Source organism: Doryrhamphus excisus, linkage group LG4 (assembly GCF_037039965.1).
Source record: "Doryrhamphus excisus strain RoL-2023G ecotype Guam linkage group LG4, RoL_Dexc_Guam_v1.1, whole genome shotgun sequence".
NCBI classification, from domain to species: domain Eukaryota; kingdom Metazoa; phylum Chordata; class Actinopteri; order Syngnathiformes; family Syngnathidae; genus Doryrhamphus; species Doryrhamphus excisus.
In genome coordinates this window covers 12,898,196-12,919,844 of record NC_136360.1, presented here as the reverse complement: position 1 = coordinate 12,919,844, position 21,649 = coordinate 12,898,196, and the positions used below count along the sequence as shown (strand labels likewise).

The window sequence follows — 21,649 nt, the reverse complement described above, 5'->3', positions numbered from 1 at the left end:
GAGCTGGCTAGTTAGAATAATGAGCTAGCCTGCCTGATGGATGGGCCGAGGAGGAGGTCATACAAAATGTTTCACACACAATTCCTGAACCAACCCCCCCTCCCTCCATCACTACCTGCACCTCCCATTTTTATATTTCTATTCTCCACAAAAGGCCTGATATTTCATTATTTCCTCCAATGAAAGTCTCCCTCTTTCTTCTTCCCCTTTTCCCAGCATGCATTGCACACTGCGGTGGTGACAGTTTTTTTTGGGGGGGTGGGGGCATTCACAGAGTCGCTAGAATGTCACAACTCATTAGGCGTGGGGCAGCCTTAAGAGACGGCGGAGTTGTAATTACAGCAGAAGAGTTAATTGCAGGCCTCTCTCTGGATTTACTGAATGTGTGTCACCCTGCAACGACTCACAGGGCTCAAGTTTGGCAAACAGGAAGCAGGTGGCAACTTCCACCCCACTACCCCCTCCCAAAAAAAGGATGTAGCCAAAGTGTTTCCAAATCTTTGACTGGTAGCGTATGCGACCTGTGCACCATAACAATGCTACATCCTCAGTAACAGTAACAGTCAAAGGTATGGGGACACTTCATCATGTTATTGTATGAGAGAGTGTCTCCAAACTTTCGACAGGTCGGACCATGAGAAGGCTACATCCTTTTTAGTGAGGTGGGGCTCATGTTCTCAGAAAGTAGGTGGTAACTTCCATGTCCTGACCTCCAAAAGGATGTAACCTTGGTGCATGTACACTCCCAGTCAACATAACATCTCAATATGTTTTGACGGACATGACTTACCACTGTCAAAATTCTTATACTCTATAATGACTCGATAATGAAAGCTGAGATGAGCCTAGATAAGCAGAAGATGACATGCTTTCTTCTTCTATGGTTTGGTGTGACACTAGGTTCTGTCTGCATCCCCCCCCCCCCCCCCCAAACATTCTCGTGTGGCCTTAGTTGGGCTGGGCTCAAGTGCTCAGAAAGTATGTGAAAACTGCCACGCCCTACCCCCCAATAAAAAGAAAAGGCATGGTCAGCAAACGACCATTGAGCTGGACTTTACGTTACAGTCCACTTGCATTGGGACCAAGCGGGAAAGTGACTTACTAGATCTACTACAGCAGAAGGCTTTGGGGTGGAACCTTATGGCTTTAAACATCAGGACTTTTTGATGAAATCAGTCAATATTTAGGGGTTTGTCCTCGGTGGAGAGTACCAAAATACCAAAATAACCATGACCCCCAGCCCAGAATCAAAATAGTACAGCCCCTCCATGAGCCAGGAGGATGATTCTCTTGTTCAAACTTGGCAACAGTCTGTGTTCTACTGAGGGTCGCTGCTGTTTTCTTGGGTATCATCAACGTACAGTGATGATGTTCTTTGGTTTTAAGCTTTAAAAGAAATTGGGGGCTGCACCCATCGAATGACCTATCCTATGGGGTCTAAGGACGGCTTCCAAATGTTGGTGATGAGGATATTTCCTGGCTATGTCACATGGCTCCACCTTTACGTCGCCATGCTAGGTGGCTGCATATTAACATTACTAACATTCCTGGCATTAGATGTCCAAATGACTCAAGCCCATTTCTTGTTTGAAAGTACAGTAGACCCCAGTGAAAACGCGCATTACACGTGGCTTGCACCACACCCTTCCAAACGGTCACATGCTTGCTTGACGTTCTTTGGATTGTGTCTCAACATTAAAAGTGTAATTGTTAGAGTGGATCCCTTTCTCTATGCCTCACCCAGGTATTGAACACATTTAAAGTACAGCTACTCACCACTAATGAACAGTAATATAAGATAATCCATGAATAGACAGAAAGGGAATCAAGGTGTAGGAGTCATACAGTCATACCTCGTTTCGTTTATTGCTGTCAATTTGTTCCAGACCCCAACATAACTACATTTCTGCAAAGTAAGATTATTTATTTATAAATAATATTTATGTATATAGACCATATAAAACCGGTTTACAACCTTTTAAATATGTTTTTTTAACATTGTTAGAGCCCTCTAGACATGAAATAACACCCCAATGGTCACCTTTACACTCATGCTACGCAAAAAAGTAAACATAAAAAGAGAAAATAAGACATAATACTCATACAAGGTAGCATCGGGAGAGTTCTTTCTTGTTGTTTGTTTCTTCTTTTACTTCTTGCAGTGGCTAAAGTAACATTACTGACATTACTGAGTGTAGAATGTATTGCAATGCGTCTTCTGAATGCATTAAAGTTATACACAAAGCAACTAACCAAATAATACATAATCAGTGCGGCATAAAGACGGAAGGCTGGTGGGCTTCCTTTAAATAGTATTACACATATGGTGTACATTCTGCCTGTATTATCACATAATTATCAATGATTTCCAGTGTTTTCTGCTTTATGTAAAAGTGCAAAGAGCCACGGTTAAAAAACTGGCTTGCGTGGGAAGGCTCCATCTGGCATTGATGACATCATTGGCCCTCAATGGCAGCTTCTGAAGGACGCAGACCCTTATTTGGAGACGCCGAATGACACAGTGTGGGTTTATGTCAAAGAATTCCTGCTTTTATTTCAAAGGAACTTGCAAAAACTACTTTACAGCTGCAAAGTGCACCTCCCCATCCACGCACACACGGATGTAACGTTTCACCACCGAGTATCTGTATACAGTACACACCCGATCAAAGCCTTAATTGAAAACTAATTATTGGTACTTAATCACAGCAAGCGGCGGGCTAATTGAAGTGAAAACAAGGAGGCAAAGGCAGACCCTCAGAATGGCGGCAGAAAGAGGATATTGTAAGAGCTCCTTCCCAATCCCCATTGTCTTGCAGATTAAATAGGAGAGGGCTATTAGCAGAGTTAATTGGCTCTCTAATTTAGATCTGGCCCCGCTGAAAGCATAACGGATGCGAGCCTGTCGCCCAATGATGTGTGCACTCTGTCACACTGTCCTGCTGGGCTGTGATTGGTTAATTGCTCAGGGAATTTTGGAAGTTTGCTCCCATCCTTCAAAGGTAACAGATTGGCAGAGGCAGCGTTTGTCTACTCCTGCAGCTTGGCCAGGTGGACGCCATTGTTTACGAGGTTTCAAGTCACTTGGGTTCTTCAAACATTGTGGCATGAGGATGAGGGGGAAATGTTAGAAAATGATTGTTCTCCAAGTTTGACTTCAAGTTCTGACCCTTAAGCTGCCTTGTCTTGATCACACTCCTTGCAAACTTTACTCCTCCTGCAGCACCAGACTTTCTCTGCACCCACTCTGCCCTCTAGTGTCTGCCAGGTGGGCGTGCACTTGCACATCACTACATACAAAACCCATTTAGGCTTTTCCAAAAAGGTGGGAAAAAGTAAATGGCCCATTTTTCCACCATTTTCCCAGACAGCCTTTCATCATTTTTGAGGACACCTCTATCTAGTGTTTTCTTATTGTGGCCTGGTGCTAATGGAGCTCTTGACTGCAGTCCAAAATCCAAGTTAGCCTGGAGATTCCTTTCAAAGTCTGTCGCCTAAAAACTTTTCCCCCAACAAAGATGGAGAAAATGACGGGACATTATGCGATGGGTCCCGCTGGAGTGCACAGTTCCTCTTTTGAGGGGTGGACTCACATCTGGGGGCTTTAACCCTTTTGTCAGCAGGAGGCTATTAGCTGAAGAGTAGCTACAATTAAGGTTTTTTTGTGTGTGTTCCAAACAACTGAAGTGTTGCGTTTACTACAGGATTAACATACAGGAAGGGAACATTAACATTTAGATTTTTGAACAACAGAAGCCCAAAACTAGAGCAGATGGAGACAATATTCCATTAGGTCAGTAAGCACCTAAGGAGTAAACCTTAGAATTTTTCAATGCCACCACGCAGACAAATGTGATGATAACCCTAGAACAGGAAGAAGTACATCTGTCCCGGCTGCTCAGTACAATATGGCTAAAGTAAAGCTTTCACAGAATTTATCATGATATGTGATGTCATCATCTAATTTGCATAATCGTCCATGTCCATTAATTAACAATAAACAACTTCATAGGAAATACTGGGTTTATCTTTGTACACTTTATTAGTTACACTGGTTAACTGTTTTTTTTCTATTCAAGTCAAGTGTAATTGAAGTGATATTTCAACATGTTTTGGTTTTCAAAATGCCGCTCTGTTGCTACATTGCTTCATTCTTCCTCAGACTGTTTGAAATGGTACTTTAATAGGTTGGAGGTACTTAAATAAAATATGTCATGTTCCGGAGTCGACTTTTTTTTTCTTTCCAGCTGCATAAAAATGCAGCAGACAGCAGAAAAGAAAAAGAGGAACACTTGATGAGCTTAGCTGAGCAAGCACAAGCTTTAGCAGTCGTGTACGTCGTATAAGCACATTTTACACATTGTGTACGGGCGCCTTTACACGCTTATGTCTGGAGTAATAATGCAGGTATGATGTGCCGTTAAGTCATGTTTATGTTTTACAACTAGGTTTACTTATTGCACCAAAAATCTTCATCCATCCTTCCATCCATTTTCGATGCCGCTTGTCCTCACAAGGGTATGCGGGAGCCTATCCCAGCTAACTGGGTCCACACTGGACTGGTCGCAAGCCAATCACAGGGCACATACTTTATAGACAAACAACCATGCACACTCACATGCATACGTATGGACAATTTAGAATAAAAAACTGAATTAAAATCTAATCTTATATGATAATCAGTAGCTAATTATCTTTTAATCTAAAACAATACATAATTTGACATACTGTAAAAGCAATTGAGAACTGAGAAATTAATCTGTCTCAGGGTCAAACTGTGGCCGTTATGAAATGTAACAGGCAATATTGCCTGATCCTGAGAAAATTGTAGGAGATCCCGACAAACTTTTGCCAGATATTTAAAGACTTATGCAAGGTCCTGAGAAAGTTTTACACGATCCTGAGAAGCTATTGCCAGATCCTAAGAATCTTTTGCAAAGTTCTGAGAAATTTTGCGTGAGAGCCTGAGAAGCTATTGCAAGAACCTGAGAAATTATTGCCAAATACTGAGATCCTGAGAAACCTTTGTGAAATCTTGAAAAAACATTCTGACATTATGTGAGATCTTGGACAAATATTGCAAGATTTTGAGAAATTATTACAAGATTCTGGGAAAGTTGTGCAAAACCCTGAGAAACATGAGATTTTTATGTGAAATCCTGAGAAATTATTTCTCAGAAAACTATTGAAACTATTGCCAGATCCTGAAAAACTATTACAAGATATTGAGAAACCTTTGAGTGATCCTGAGAAACCTTTGTGAAATCTTGAGAAACCATTGCAGGATCCTGATAAAGTTGTGCAAGATTTTGAGAAAGTCTTGCAGGAATTCAAAAAATTATTGTGAGATCCTGGGAAACTATTGCCAGATCTTAAGAATCTTTTTTGAGATCCTTAGAAATTATTATGAGATCCTGAGACCATTTTACAAGATCGTGAGAAACTTTTGCCAGATTGTGAGAACATTTTTGCGAGGTCCTCAATAACATTCGTGAGATCTTGAATAAGTCTTGCAAGATTTTGAGAAATGATTGCAAGATCCTTGGAAAATTATGCAAAATCCTGAGAAACTATTGCTATTGACACTTTATAAGAATAGTTTGTGAAATCCTGAGAAATTGTTACAAGATCCTAAGAAAGTTTAGCAAAATTTTTAGAAAGTCTTGGAAGGTTTCGAGAATTTTTTTTGAGATCCTGTGAAAGTTATGCAAGACACTGAGAAACTATTGCCAGATCCTCTTTTGTGAAATCTTTAAAAATTATTGTGAGATCCTGAGAACGTTTTACAAGATCATGAGAAACTATTGCCAGATCCTGAGAAACTTTTATAAATAAGTCTTGAATAAGTCTTGAATAAGTCTTGCAAGATTTTAAGACATTTTTGCAAGAGCCTGGGAAAGTTATCCAAAATTCAGAGAAACTATTGCCCTATTATTGCAAGATGCTGAGAAAGTTTTGCGAGATTTCTAGATTTCAAGATCTTCAAGATAGGAAAGTTATGCAAGATCTTGAGATACTATTGCCAAGATGGTAAGACAAGTTTGTGAAATTCTCAGTGATCCCAAGTTATCCTGACAAATGTTTGTCAAACGTTGAGAAATCATTACGAGATCTTGATAAATCTTGTAACATTTTGAGAAAGTCTTATAAGACTTTCAGAAACTATTGCAAGATCCTGGGAACTTTATGCAACATCCTGAGAAACATCTGCAAGATCCTGAAAAACTTTTGCAAGATCCTGAAAAACTATTGTAAGATCTTGAGAAAGTTTTGTGAGATTTTAAGAAACCTTTGAGAGATCTCGTGTTTTCCAAGGCTCACCATTTGATGATGTGTTTATGAACAAGGTTGAACAAGTAGCACCAAATCTATTTGTGGTGGTCCAGATTTATTCATGGCAGGCCACCACAAATAAATAAATGTATGGGAAACACTCACTCTCATTTAGTTTAAGATAATGAGTAATGACGTGAAAAGGAGCTAGCCAGTCAATGGCGACCTCAGATATTTCTACTTGTGTTTTAATTTGAACTTTATTTAAAACTGCTCCACTTCCTCTGGGGTACTTTCATTCATAAAAGCAAACACTTTGATGATTGATAGTGTGGTTACAAGAATTTCAATTCACCCTGTAGCAGCAGGAAAAAACAATAATTGAATATGTTGTGAATGCTATCATGTCAGAGATGATCAAAACATCAGGGACAAACAAGCATGCTGAATATTGTGTTGTTTATCCTATTAGCGTTATCGTGGGAAAATGCAGTGGTCATCGGTTTATCCATGCTACGTTAAGCGTTATCTGCTGGCCTCCGGCGTGGAGCCATGAATGAAATAATTGGCACCTTGTTTCTGGACAATTGATTCCAGCGAACGCTGTGGCCCTCAGATAGTTGTCACGTTTGATTTTCTTTGAATAAAAAGCTCTGCCAGCTCTGGTCAGCCACTGTGAAATAGGCAGAAGTGTGACGAGGCTTCTACTCCCCCCACCCTGCCGGGCCCCCCCAGGGAGGTGTCTTTACTTCCAAGGGGATCGACTTAAAAGGCTTGAAACAATGTGCGTAAAATCACATTTCTTGATGCTACAATTAAGGGAAGTATTAGGCATGCAGTGGAAAGGGATACAGTCATTGTTTTAATTAGTCTCACTAGCAACTAAATACCTGCAAGGTCAAACGTTATCATTTAATTTATACATAGCATTACCTTGAATTGCTCCTGTATTTGTTGTAATATTATGTACTAACTCGTACAACCCAAGTATTTTTATGGCCCAAAGCTGCTCCATCAAAGCATGTTATGTAACTAGTAACCTCTTTTGATACAAAAGAGCAGTGTAATGTAACTGTCATACAATGCAGAATCAACTGGCAATTTTGTCTCCAGACATTGACAATGTCATGGAACTTATACTGTATTTTACATCAATAAACAATAATGTAATTGCCACTTAAAGTAATTGTAAAATTTAACTGAGCCTGTCTACTGACCATACCATACAAAAATACAGTACCCACGAGATTTTACAGGTCGGCGACCACATATTTGGAACTTTACTGCCATCTAGTGGAACACAATGCCATCGCAGCTATCCTGGACATAAACTGCAATGAAAACGATATTTTGTTTTATTTGCATTCGTTCAAAAACGTTCAAGTGTCGGCTAAAAATAACTACTGACGACATATTTCTTCAAAAGGTGAATTAAATAAAATACAAGTGACTGAAATTTACATATCACAACGCAACCATACATTATGATAGGATTGTAACCCATTCACAGCACTCTGAAAGGCAGGTTAAAAAATAATAACAGGAAGATGAGAGAATGAAAATAAATTATTAAATTTAATGCTGTATTTCTTCCAGTAAAAAGAACTCTGCAGCGTAAACACTGCTTGGTTTTCCGGGGTAACACACAAAGAAGAACAATGCGGAAATGACGTCACAACAGACAGAGTCGGGGTTTTTTGCGCGAGCTTTAATACAACAGCTATGTGTACCCTCGCTTTTCTTCAATTTTGTGTCCAGTTCTCTTTAAATTGACACTTTTTGACACTTTGATAAGCGGCCATTTAAAAATTTTACCCGATTATTTTGTTGGACAGCTTCCCTGTTGTAGCTGGTCGCTCCTAAAATATTCTTAAGCTTTATTACATATTCTTAACCCTGCTGTAAACAACAGCATAGACCAGCTATCAACAGGCCAGCATGTGTTGTGTTTGTGCTGCTATGCTGGTCTGGAGACCAGCTACTCATGTCAACAGAACAGTTTTATAACAAGTTTCATAAATGAGGCCCCATACAGGAACTGTGGCGTCACCTAGCGGCACACAATGGCATCACTGCTGCAAATAATACTTAGTATTAAAGTAAAACTTAGTTTTCCTTTCGTTTTCTCCTGATTATGGAGTCGCCATAACGTATGTAGTGTTCAAAAAAGATTTAGGGTCGGCCAAAAATACCTGTGCTGACAACATACTTACTAAAAAACTGAATGAAATAAATTAGTTTCATATATCACAGCGGTCCATGCATGTTTCTGAAGTTGTAACCCACACCTAATATATAATTTAAAGACGAGTTTATGAAAGTTAAAATGAAAGATGGGCCTCTTTCCAATAGGGGGCGTTGTGCATCTCAAACACTGTTTCGCTTTACATTACACACGAAAAGGAACAATGCGGAAATGACGTCACATTACAATGGCACTCTGTTCGCCACTAAGACAAGCTAGTGACCGAACTGCTACACAACATTGTGTACACTCGCTTTTCTTCGCTTTCGAGTCCAGCTCACTTTAAACGGACACACTTTTGCGACCTGGAATTGTCGACGGCGTTATTTAAGAGGACCACCGTCGTAGATGAGTGTAATTGGTGCCAGCAACGTAACCTAGCACAGAAGCTAACAACAAGTTTAGAGCCCTCCTCTCATCTAGGAATTAATGTCACGTGATGGCGTCAAACAACATATTTTAACCTCAATTGGGATCATTTAGGGTTTCTTGATCACTAGCCTTTGGCAGGCTGTTGGTAATGCTTGTTGTGGTTGCTTGATGGGGCTTTTCAGGGTCATGATGCCGCCCAAGTTTCAGCTTTTGGCGCTATTGACATTTGGGCTGACCATGCTCTTCATTGAGAACCAGATCCAAAGGCTGGACGAGTCCAGAGCCAAGCTAGGTAAGATGGTCAACTGTGCAGACAAGTTGTTTACATTGCTTTAGCACATTTTACTCATTCTTTATACCCATCAGTCTGCAGGTATTTACAGTATTTGTATTATTTTCATGTACCTGCAGCTCTCTCTGTGATACAGTATAGTTGTGCACCACTGCAAATTACAGTCACAATCAAATCATTGTTAAATACATGCCTCTATGACATTGACAGAAACAGCCTTGCATTGGATGTCATATGCAGTTGTACATAAAATAAGTGAAATACATTCGTAAAACCTGGAATAAGACACACACACTTTAGTATCAGAGAGGCAATCTGGTGGTTTGGATGTAACTTAATGACACAACGGAAAACAGACTAATACTGCCACAGTGATTTTTTTTATTTATTGGTTGGCTTTCCCGCAGAGCGTGCCATGGCTCGACACGAGCTGGCGACGGAGCAGCGTCATCAAGACGGCACTCGCGACCTCACGTCACACTCGGCTGAAGGACGCGACAGCCACGACGACGACGACATGGTCATAATCTACAACAGAGTGCCCAAGACGGCCAGCACGTCCTTCACCAACATCGCCTATGACCTGTGCGCTAAGAACCGTTTCCACGTGCTGCACATCAACACCACCAAGAACAACCCTGTTATGTCTCTGCAGGACCAGGTCAGACCTAGTCTTAGTCTCGTCCGGGAGGAGGCAGTTTAGTGTTAATAGTGATTTTCTGCGGATGGTCAAGTAAATACTTCCCCACATGAACGTTCCTTCTCATCATCTATACTGGTATACCAGTATTTTGAAAATATTTCCCAACCATACACTGAATGGTGTCAAAGTGAAATAATTGATACGTCCATAAAAATGTATACTTTTACACCCTTAATGCTATTGCCTCCCTTCTCATGGTGCAACCAAATATAACACACGATATAACACAATACAACATCACCACATGCTTGTATTGAAATAAACAAATATACTAATAAACACCCAAAGCAAGTTTTTTTTAATACTAAGCTATAACCTGGGTAACTTCCCATTGGCCATGTGTACTTGTAAACTTTGCAGGGATTCCAGCATGTTTTGCGGGTTATAAATTACTATATAATGTGTAAGTAAGAGTGCAAATACACAATGGACTCCTTAGGCATGTAGAAGTTTGCCTCTGACTACTTTATGTGCAACTTAAAGGGGACCCATTATGCAAATTTTTCAACTGTTTGTATTGAGCTGTGGTCTCCTATAGAGCAGGTTAACCCACACAGAAAACTTTTTAGATATTGCGCCTATTCCTTTGATTTGTGCTTCCTGCCAAAAAGGTCTGTTTTAATCTATTCCACCCACGGCCCGCCTCCGGGCATGCCCACTCTACTGTGATTGGTCACATGCCCAAAGTGCTTCCTAACTATGAACCATATAAGGAAGTTCGCCCCTCTGTGATGTTGCAAAGGAATGTTTTTACCGCACCTCTTCAAACCGAGCATTTTGTGCTATTCCAAACTTCTTTCAGGGTTCACTTCCAAATGCGCAAACCTCATTATTTCAAACTTTGGCATCGTTTAACACAAGAATACTACATTTATAGGTCAGAAAAGTGGAAAAGGCATAATAGGTCCCCTTTAATCTTTACCAATGGAGGGCAAAAAGGATGTTTTTTTCTACCAATAAACACACAAAAGGGCAGGTTTTCCCACAAATTATGTTTCGATCAAAAAAGATGAATGGCGAATATGTGGTGTCCAGTGTACTTTTATACCGTGCCACACTAAGTAGACTTTGTCTTTTGACCACAGATGCGCTTTGTACGCAACGTCACCTCATGGCAAGAGATGAAGCCCGGCTTCTACCACGGGCACGTCGCCTATGTGGACTTTTCCAAGTAAGATCCATCACTTTCAGCCAAGTAGGTCACAGGATGTGCATGTGTGTACTTGTGCTTGCACTAACGGGAGTCTTTGTGTTCAGATACGGCGTAAAGGGTAAGCCGCTCTACATTAACGTGGTTCGAGACCCCATTGAGCGCCTGGTGTCGTATTACTACTTCCTACGCTTCGGCGACGACTACCGGCCTGGCCTGCGGCGAAGAAAGCAAGGCGACAAGAAGGTCATAATTTATTCTTCCTTTCCTTGAATGAATCTTTGTTGTTATTCTTCTCTACTCTTTAATGAGGAAAAAGAACATTTGTCACTGAAATCCTGATAAAAAAAATAGAAACAAAATGGAGGTGGCATGCAAAAATTAGAGGTAAGATTAAAACATTACAAGATTTGGATGTGGACGTGGCAGCCATTGTAAGCACATGTTAAGTGCAGCGTCAGCAGAGATATGTAGCTGTTTTGTTTTTCATTCGTTGAACAGCTACTTGCTACTTGTTGATGTCCAAGCAGAGGCTGTAATGATTCCACATTTGATCAATTTTACTTAAGATTTGTCCGATCAACCTACGGAGATGTTATTCAGTAATTAAATGCAGGCGAGCTGGAGTGAGCTCCACCTCTCTAGCAATGGGACTGTGCAATTCACATCTGAAAGCTGGCAAAGTGCGCATGGGTGTCCAAATTGTGGTGCAGGGACCCTCTGTGGAGCGTGGCCCAGTGCAGAAATAAAATAAACAAAAATACAAATAGAGCAAAAAGGCATAATGTAATTAGAAAAAGCTTAAAATGTTAATAGACAAGAAAAACAGTCAACTGTATTATTATTATTATTTTATCATATTAGTGATTTATTTGGTCTCAAAAATGTTGACAATAATATGAGAGTCAGTTTGTTGCACAATAAACATTTCAAATGCACCTGCATTGTTTTGACTTGCTTATATAAAAAAAGTTAGACTGTCCAGATTACTTTTCTTAAAAAAAAAAGTTTTCTTAATGTTAATTTCTCGTCTTGTGATTTGGGTGTAACAGTACGCCATAATCATGGTTCGGCACATATGTACCTCAGTTTTAAGGTTACGGCACGGTTCATTTTGGTTACACTAAGTCAGGGGACGGCAACCTTTCGCATCAAAAGTGTAATTTGGGCTTGAAAACCATAAAACCAATTTGGCCACTACATTGAAGGTAACACTACCTATGTGCTGTAGTTTCCTTAAGCATATTGCCATGTTCCTTTTCTGTCTTCTTGTTCCATCTGGTGGAGTGATGAGCCACACCTGTTTCCACCTGGCAATTAGTCATGGTCCTCCACTGATTTCAGATCAGCATTCACAATAAAAGTGTTGTAAGACATTCATTAGTTTCAATGCTACTCTCCTTTTCGCTTTAGGAAGCTAACTAGCAAAATAGTTGAGCAGCGTCATGGTCTCTCACTGAGTTGACACACCAGAAAACACTCCCCCTAGCACTTTGATGGAGAATTGCACAGCATATGCTAAAAAGGCTCACGACGGCGCAGTGTCTACACGGAAGCATAAACGGCAACAGGAGGCTAAAAGAGCCTCGGGTTACAAACGCCTGCACCAAGGGAACACATCAGCTATACAGTCGTCATGGTCCAGGCTGCATAATTTTTGTTGTTCCCACCATGCATCAGTCAATGACTTTCTGTTCCTTAGTGCCGTATACATGCGTATTTGCAATGCTAAAAACAACTGCCCTAGGCCAGACAAAGTTCTATGCCTAGCTTTATATGCTTATGCCTAGCTTTTATGCGACTCAAGTGTCAAAGTCACAAAGTTGGTGATACCGATCACTCTGCTGAGTCATTTTACTCATTCGAAGAGATGAGGTATGATAAAAAGTCAAATTACAATCCATATTGCCACCTAGTGTAAGGAGTTGTAACAACACTACATTCAGACCGCCTCTTTGTAATGCGTTTATGAATGTTGGTTGAAATTATGAATGCATGTATTGTTACATCCCTAGGAAACGGTGCACAAAACAATTTCTTCTACGTCTTTCAGACCTTTGATGAGTGTGTGGCATCAGGCGGCTCAGATTGCGCCCCTGAGAAGCTCTGGCTGCAGATCCCCTTCTTCTGTGGTCACCATTCAGAGTGCTGGTGAGCAAGACTGTCACATTACATACAACCTTGTGTCCACACTACTTTCAACCCACAGATGTCATCAACTATTTCTTCTGTGTGTTCTATAAACCTGCAGGAATGTGGGCAGTCGATGGGCGCTGGAGCAGGCCAAGTACAACCTGGTGAACGAATACCTGCTGGTGGGCGTGACCGAGGAGCTTGAGGACTTCATCATGATCCTCGAAGCAACTCTGCCACGCTTCTTCAAGGGAGCCACTGAACTCTACAAGACAGGTATCAACTCAAGCTTCCTTCGAAGCCTATGTTTGGAACAAAAACATCTTCTTTCCTCATATCGTGGCCCCCGCTCTATTAAACGCTGTGGTAAACATGAACACATTCACACCACGTGGTGTCAGTGGAAGTAGACGTCTTTAAACCGTGGCCGAGCGCTTCTAGGGCACAAGCTGAGACCTGACCAACGTCAGCGGGGATGCCTGAGCGAGGGTGTCTGATGTTCGAAACACCCGATGACCTCAGGTAACATCACTGATGATGTGCCCATTAGACAATTGTAATAATAAAACACACAAATGGATGCCTGATACTCTCTGCTGCTGAGTAGTTCAGGTCCCCAGCCACTATGTGAGGAAAAGCGGTCATTTCCTCCTGGCTCCAGTGTGGATTGTGGCCCGCGTGAGTCCGTGAACTCCTCTTGTGTTGCTCCAGGAAAGAAGTCCCACCTGCGTAAGACCACTGAGAAGAAGCCCCCCACCAAGGAGACAATCAACAAGCTACAGCAGTCCAAAATCTGGAAGATTGAGAACGAGTTCTACGAGTTTGCGCTGGAGCAGTTCCAGTTTGTGCGCGCTCACGCCGTCAGGGAGAAGGATGGCGAGCTTTTGGTGCTGGCCCAGAGCTTCTTCTATGAGAAGATCTACCCCAAAGCCAACTGAGCATCGATGCCAGTGAGATGTCGCACACACTGGGAGGACACATCGACACATGCTGGATTCTTGCCATTTCAACACTCGATGCACATTTGATGCACGGACAAACACTTTGCGATTGTTTACAGGAAATGTCTACGTTTTACACCCTGGTGTGGAGCAGACTGTGAAACAGAATCAGAGTGGACTGATTGAGCACCTTTCAACTTAAAATCTCATGCTGAAGACTTTTGTACACTACATTTCTAGTGCGCCAGTGCTTGTTTACACAAGTGAGACTGCAGTCAAAGGTGCGTTTGTACAAACACGCTCGGACCAAATATCAGTGTACAGCCTCGGCATGCCTCTGGTGCTGAGTTAGCGCTTTTTAAAAAAAATGCACAACCATATTCTCAGATACACTACATCGACAGAAGTATTGGGACAGAAGATGGACTGGAGCTCGGAGACATTTTGGCCAATTGAAATTCGTGGGGAGATGGTCCCAGTGCACAAAGCAAGGTTCATGAAGTCATGATTGGAGGAGTATGCGAGAACGGGTCCTACATCGGCGACTTCACAAATGGACACGCTCCAACATCTTGTAGAAAGTCTTACCAGAAGAGAGGAAGCAGTTTCATTTCCTTCACCTTTCCCAATACTTTTGTTTCTACTGGTGGTCCTCGGTTTACAGCGTTGCAGACACCAAGACGTGTCGTGGTTACAAAGATGCACCCATCCGTCTTCTTGAGCTTATCTGAGGTTGGGTCGCGTGGAAAGCGCTCCAAGATGAGAATCCCCGGCCAGTTGAGAGACCTAGTCTCTGCAACGTGTCCAAGGTCTCCTACCACTTGGATGTACCCAGATGCATGAGCCACTTCACTTCTGCTTCCTCTCAATGCAAAGACGTAGCAGCTCTACTTCGAATCTCTCCTGGTTTCACACCCTCATTTCTAGCCGCTTGTACCGCACGCTCAAAGTCATTACAAATGTCATTTTGGTTCTTTAACATGAGATTAGCTCAAGAACTAATAACATGGCAGGAGCCTCGAATATCATATCTTATTTTTTTTTCACCTCATTAAGTCCTACAAGCGGTAGTGCACCAAAGAAAAGGAAAGCCATCACCATGGATATGAAAATGAACATTATGGTCCCAACTGCTCAGCTGCTGCAACCATCATTAAGGAGAAAGATTGTTGGATGGTAGTGAATGAGGTCATGGATTCTGTGCATTGTTAGAAGACTAGCCTGGGACAATATTTTAAGAAGGGTGTGGCTACTCGCTCTTGTTTTTTTTTATTACTGTATTTTCCATGTCCTTTCCAGTGTTCTGTGTACATTGTGAGTGACTTAGGAGTTAGTTTAAGTTCCAACTTACTCTAAAACTACACTTACATCAGCGTCTAGGAATGGAACTCGTTCGTAAACCCGAGGACCACCTATGTATTGTACGTCACAATAATTTACGACTCGTCCATCTCATTATCAACACGCCGAATGCAAGTGGATCAGTGCAGGGTCTTTGAGCTGATAGTGCCTTTTTGCATTCTTCTAAGCACAGCTTTGTGTTGGCCCTGCAAAACATTCATGTTTTTGTATTTGCACGTCCGCTTCTATTTTCAAACATAAACACGTACCTTTAAATGTCTTTTCTTTTTTTATGTCACAGTCTTATCAAGGATGTTCATCCTCCACTACACAAAGATACACTTCTTGGTTTTTGGACCTGTTTCTTGAACCTCATCTCCATTTCGGTCCCCCTCGTGGCTGAATAATTGCCTCACTAATTGCTGCATGTCGCTCATCAGGGTGCACTTAACCACCCAAACCTTGAAGGAGTGAGACAGGATGATCCACTAAAGTCTGCGGCGGTGCAGAGCGAGGAGGTGTGTGCTCAGGGAGGGGGTGGAGACCGTTACCGCTCCAGCGGTCCGTAGCCGCTTCCCCTGCTTTGTGGCTGCGGACACAAAGAGAGCCTGGCCCGTCTCAGGAAAAAAATAGAACTCAATTATCAGTTTTGCTGCAGGCATATTGGAACATTGTTTCATTAACGAGATGAATACAGTGGGATAATTACTCCATCTCAATTAGGAAAAAAAAACTAGCCGCTGTATTGATTGTGGCTGATGAGCTTGAAGGTTAATTAGGAACACAACATTTCCACAAATTCAATAATGTTTTCAAGCTCTCTCCCTCAGATAAAGAATCTTCGTCAGCAACTTTGCCTTTTGTTTCATGAAAATAACCTGGAAGTCGAATTTATTAGTTGCTCTGCTGTTCCCTCCCGTGCCGCTAGAGGGCGCCGTGCCTCTGCCTCAGACTTCTCGCCAAGGTTCATTGAGTGCCATTAATGCACCTGAGCAAAGCCAAATGGAACAAACTAATAGCGCATTACCATTAACAATACAAATGACGCCATTAGGCACACTTGGCTCCCGGGCGGCGTGATGCCCATAAATAGTTTCACTTGGTCTTGGACAATTTGTGCCCCACTTGCGTATAATGACGGCACTCACATTTCATTGAGAGCGCGTGAGCAAAAGCGCCCATGTTGCAGAATGTTCTGTGACGGGACACTTTGATCCTTTTTAATGACGATCCTCATCCTGCAGGATTGACCCCTGCCCAAACATGATCACAATGTATCCCAATTAGACTTGACGCTGCTGTAATGACACCCCCATTTTTAAACATTGACGACGGCCCCTCTGGATCACTTTAAGATTCTTGTTTTATTCTCCTGAGTGGACCAGAAGAGACCTGGCACAGTTTGTGACCTCAAAGTGGTTTCACTCCTGCTCCATAAAACAACCAGAGCAGAGCCGAGGCAGCTTGTCCACCCCCTCCATGGCCAAAGGGGACCACGATGTGTGTACTACTTACCACTTGTTTTATGCAAAAAGGGGGGAGAATGAAGCCAGCGTGTCGGAGGCACTGGGCCAAGAAAGCCCGGTGCAGATGATGGATGCAGCTGATGGGGGGGCAGAGTGGGGGGGGGGGGGAAATGATGGACGCCATCATAACGCTTGGCCAAATTCATCCCTTAATGGATACTTGCCTTCTGGTCTGATACACATTACAGACCTGAATAGGATTAATGGTGAGCTATGCTAAGGCTGCACTTAGCTAAGCTCACTGAGCTAAATGCTAGCATCAGTAGGCTAATGATTGTATTACCCGGCCATCCGTGCTTCCTGCTTTTGCTCATGTCACACGCCTTTTAGAGCATTACAATGCTGCAATTTCATCGATCATAAATATTGATATTGTAATTCCATTTATATGCACTTCAAATAAGTTTTAGGGCTGTTACAAGAAAATATTACGAGACAAGGAAAAAGAAATCAAAATTAAAATCAAAAAGTTAATTCATACCTTAGAAGGAAGTTGTGTGCTGTAATATGCATGCCAGACCATACTGACGAGAAACCCGATTCCTTTTACTTACCATTTCACACGAGACATTAATTGACGTGAATCGGGTACTGGTTGAATTCGAGTCACAGAGTGCATGCGCAAAAACATTAACATGCGATTACACATCCGTTAGTAAAACACATGTTTTTGAAGAGCATTTGTGAGTCAGTAATACTCAAGTCCCACCCTCGGCCATCTCTGTGGAGTTTTCATGTTCTCCCCGTGCATGCGTGGGTTTTTTCCGGGTACTTCGGTTTCCTCCCACATTCCAAAAACATGCTAGGTTAATTGGCAACTCCAAATTGTCCATAGGTATGAATGTGAGTGTGAATGGTTGTTTGTCTATAAGTGCCCTGTGATTTCCTGGCCACCAGTCCAGGGTGTACCCCGCCTCTCGACCATAGACAGCTGGGATAGGCTCCAGCACCCCCGCGACCCTTGTGAGGAAAAAGCGGTAGAAAATGAATGAATGAATGAATAATACTCTTTAACAGAGTCTTTATCAATCTATGAGTCAGCGGCACTTGAGTCTTTGTCAAGTACCAGTGAGTCAGTTAAACTCAAGTCTTTAAAGAGTATTTGTGAGTCAGTGAAAGCCAAGTCTTCAACGAGGAGTCGTGAGCCACTAAACTCAAGTCTCTGTGACTCAGTGAAGCTCAAATCTTTGTTGAATACCTGTGAGTCAGCAAAACGTGAGACTTTATTGAGTACTTGTGTGTCAGTGACACCTGAGTCCTTGACGGACACACATGAGTAAAACTTGAGTTGTCAAGTCTGTTGACTACCTTTAAGTCAGGGAAAATCAAGTCTTTATTGAGTCCCCAAGTCAGTAAAAGTCAGTCTTCTTTTTCTGTCATGTCAGATGGTTTTGTTGATGGACATGGCCTTACATGTTAAACAGATTTGTTCTGCTAGGGAAATGTGTAAGATTCGTCCCATGAGTCAGTGAAGCACAAGTCTTTATGAACTTGTGAGTCAGTAAAACTTAAGTCATTGTCCAACCCACGGGTGTGTGAAACTCGAGTCCTCACCGAGCACCTGTGATTCAATGAAACTCGAGTCTTCATTGAGTATTGTGAGTCTGTGTAACACAAGTCTTTACGAGCACATGAGTCAGTAAAAGTCTCGTCTTCGTCAAGCCATGAGTCAGTGAAAATCAAGTCCTTGTCAAGTACCCATGTGTGAATGAAGCTCTAGTCTTCACCAAACACTCTTGACACTGTTGACTACTCGTGAGTCTGTGAAACTCAAGTGGTTGTCAAGTACTCGTGGATTAGTGACTCACATGTTCTTGCAAGCACTCGTGGGTCAGTAAAAGCTGAGTCTTGGTCAAACTGTGAGTTAGTGAAACTAAAGTCTGTGTTGACTACTTGTGAGTCAGTGAAACTCGAATCTTCATTGACTACCCGTGAGTCAGTGATACATGAGTCTTTGCCAACACCTGTGAGTCAGTAAAGCTTGAGTCTTTGACAACCAATGAGTCAGTGAAACCGGAGTCCTCGTCAACTATCCGTTATAAAACCTGAGTCTTAGTCAACCTGTCGGTCAGTGAAACTCAAGTGTTCATCAACTCGTGAATCAGTGGAAGTTGAGTCTGTCGAGTACCCATGTGTGTGTGTGAAACTCGGGTGTTTGTTGAGTACTCGCGAGGCAGTGAAACACGAGTTTTTGTAAGCACTTAGTCAGTAGAATTTGTCCGTCCTCCAGCTCCGTGAAGGGTGGTCATATTCAAGCGGTTTTATTGAGACACTTTTATCAATTAAAGAGGAGGAGGAGGGTGATGAAGTAAAGAGATTGAACAGGCGTCCCATCCGTCATGATTGATAGGCGGGAGGACATGATGTAATAGCTAATGGACAATACTCGAGTGTGTTGAGCCCAGCGGGGGAGGCTGACCCCTCACAGGAAGCTCTCTGCTCCCGTTGATTAGATTGCTCTATTGTGGTTCGACCTTGGCGGAAGACGCCCTACGCTTGCTCCGCGTCACTCTTCCGCCATGCGGAGCGGCCATTTTTATTTTTTTGCAGCGTTCCTCCTGGAGGCTATAGGAGAGGAATGCAATCAGCAATTCAATCGTGGCCATTGTGTGGCGGTGCTGATGAGCTTTGCAGAGGAGATAATGGATTAAATTATTTATCCGCTAACCCCCCACCCTCCCTCCTGCCTTCCTCCTCACCGCTCATTGTTGCCTCTGCTTTGTGCTGCTGCAGCACGATACAGGCGCAGGCTGAAGGCCTTGATCACTCGCTGACTTTCATAGATCTAATTTTTCTAATTAGCGCCTGAATGCCGAACGCTCTCTACCGCTCTGTCCCCCACACCACTCCACCGCCTTGCCCTCGTGGTGAGACACGTTCCTACGAGGTGAGCATGACACTACGCCGCCACGAAAGCGCCCACGTCCTTCTTCTGTGGCGACATTAAATGATTCCGCTAATCATCTCATCAGGAGGCCGACGATGCTCAATGGTGCTCCATCATGTGGCGGCATATGGTGGAAACGTGTAGGTGTCACATGTTGATCTTCAGCCGGCGACGTTTATTGTTTTAGGTCATGACACCTGTATCAAAGATTTTAATGCTTAAAGATTAATGCTTAAAAAATACAGGCTTTAAAGTAGGAGGCAATAGCGCAAAATGTCAGTTAAACAGGCATGAAAATATTAACTCTATGGTTTTATAATTCTTCTTATTTTTAATAATTCAATTATTTTTTTAATGAAATAATTTTTCAATAGACTCACACAGGAAATTCAGCGAAGTAAGCGGAATCACATTCAAAGCAGTACGCCTTCAACGTCACCATATGCTAATTCACTATGCTAACTCACTTGTCATTTGTTATTATTCACAAGACCTTGCACGATGAAAACATGGTAGTAAAGTCTCCTGGTCACCGCCTGGAATGATGATAAATAATTCATCAAAACTTTCATTCATTCATTTTCTACCGCTTATCCTCACGAGGGTCGTGGGGGGTGCTGGAGCCTATCCCAGCTGTCTTCTGGCGAGGGGCGGGGTACACCTTGGACTGGTGGCCAGCCAATCACAGGGGGCATATAGACAAACAACCATTCACACTCACATTCATACCTATGGACAATTTGGAGTCGCCAATTAACCTAGCATGTTTTTGGAATGTGGGAGGAAACCGGAGTCACCGGAGAAAACCCACTCCACACAGAGATGGCCGAGGGTGGGATTGAACTCAGGTGTGAGACTAACCACTAGACCGCCGTGCAACCTTCATCACAACTTGATAATTTAAAATATTTAAAATATTGCCATGTGCAAACGTGTCTGTTTTCCTCATCTCTTGCCTTCAAACAGCACCTTGGCGAGTTTGTTCCATAGAACAATAGCATGAACAGAATGAGCCCTTTTGTCAGTATACAGTCTTTTTGTATATGGTCTCTTTGTAGTTATTTATTTCTATTTTTGGAAAAGTAATGTTAAATTGTGGTTCTTGTAGGCCCGGTCTCGTGCGTGGTGACTAACAAGTAGGGGTGTCCCGTTATGGCAATATAATGAGGGCAGTGTATGAGTTAACTTTCATTTATTGTGTGATTAATTAGATTATCATCCAAGGCCTAGTGCCCACAAGACTTTTTTTCCTGAACTGGATATGCTGTCACGTTTTTATCTTGCTAGATGTTGTGACGCAAGATTTCCAACACCACTAGTTATTAGCGATTAGCAGTGCCTCACTTCTTTTTACACTTGCATGACAGTCTAAGAATGCATCTTGTATTGTATGTATTCTGAAGAGGTTTCACTGCATATTTGTTATTGTGCTTTTGGTTTTCAGTCAAAATGAAGTACTTTGTAAAAGATGGAGGACCATGGCCAGGATCTTGGCCAGGACAGAGATGATGCTGTGAGTTGATGTAAGTTTTTTTTTCTTCCTGACAACAAGTGAAAGTAATGACATAACATGTTGTGCAGAGTGAGGCTATCATGTACTGTAAGAAGTAGAGCAGCTATGTGGCCTGCTTGTGTTTCATACTTTTCAGTGCACGCCCCCCCCCTTTCCCCTCCTGACAACTGGCAACAAAGGGCCCATTGAGCGGCCATGGCGGTGGCGGCGAGGGGGCTTTGATGGCTAATCTGCATGCGTTTGTAGAGGGAAACTGGAGCCGGCTTCAAGGAA

General features: G+C 42.4%; 1 protein-coding gene across 3 annotated transcripts; it reads left to right on the top strand.

Annotated features, from left to right (window-relative positions):
- The first annotated feature begins 8,682 nt into the window (after positions 1–8,682).
- Positions 8,683–21,647, top strand: hs2st1b (heparan sulfate 2-O-sulfotransferase 1b). 3 transcript variants are annotated; one of them, XM_078790217.1, is made up of 8 exons: positions 8,683–9,182; positions 9,590–9,843; positions 10,971–11,056; positions 11,143–11,281; positions 13,089–13,186; positions 13,287–13,444; positions 21,308–21,386; positions 21,513–21,647. In XM_078790217.1, exons 1-7 carry the CDS (start codon positions 9,059–9,061, stop codon positions 21,370–21,372), a joined length of 924 nt encoding a protein of 307 aa, XP_078646343.1. In that variant the 5' UTR covers positions 8,683–9,058; the 3' UTR covers positions 21,373–21,386; positions 21,513–21,647. The 3 variants fall into 3 exon arrangements, with proteins under 3 accessions (XP_078646343.1, XP_078646344.1, XP_057930040.2); XM_078790218.1 differs by lacking the exon at positions 21,513–21,647 and having other exon boundaries at positions 21,308–21,434; XM_058074057.2 differs by lacking the exons at positions 21,308–21,386; positions 21,513–21,647 and adding an exon at positions 13,880–15,730.
- The last annotated feature ends 2 nt before the right edge of the window (positions 21,648–21,649 follow it).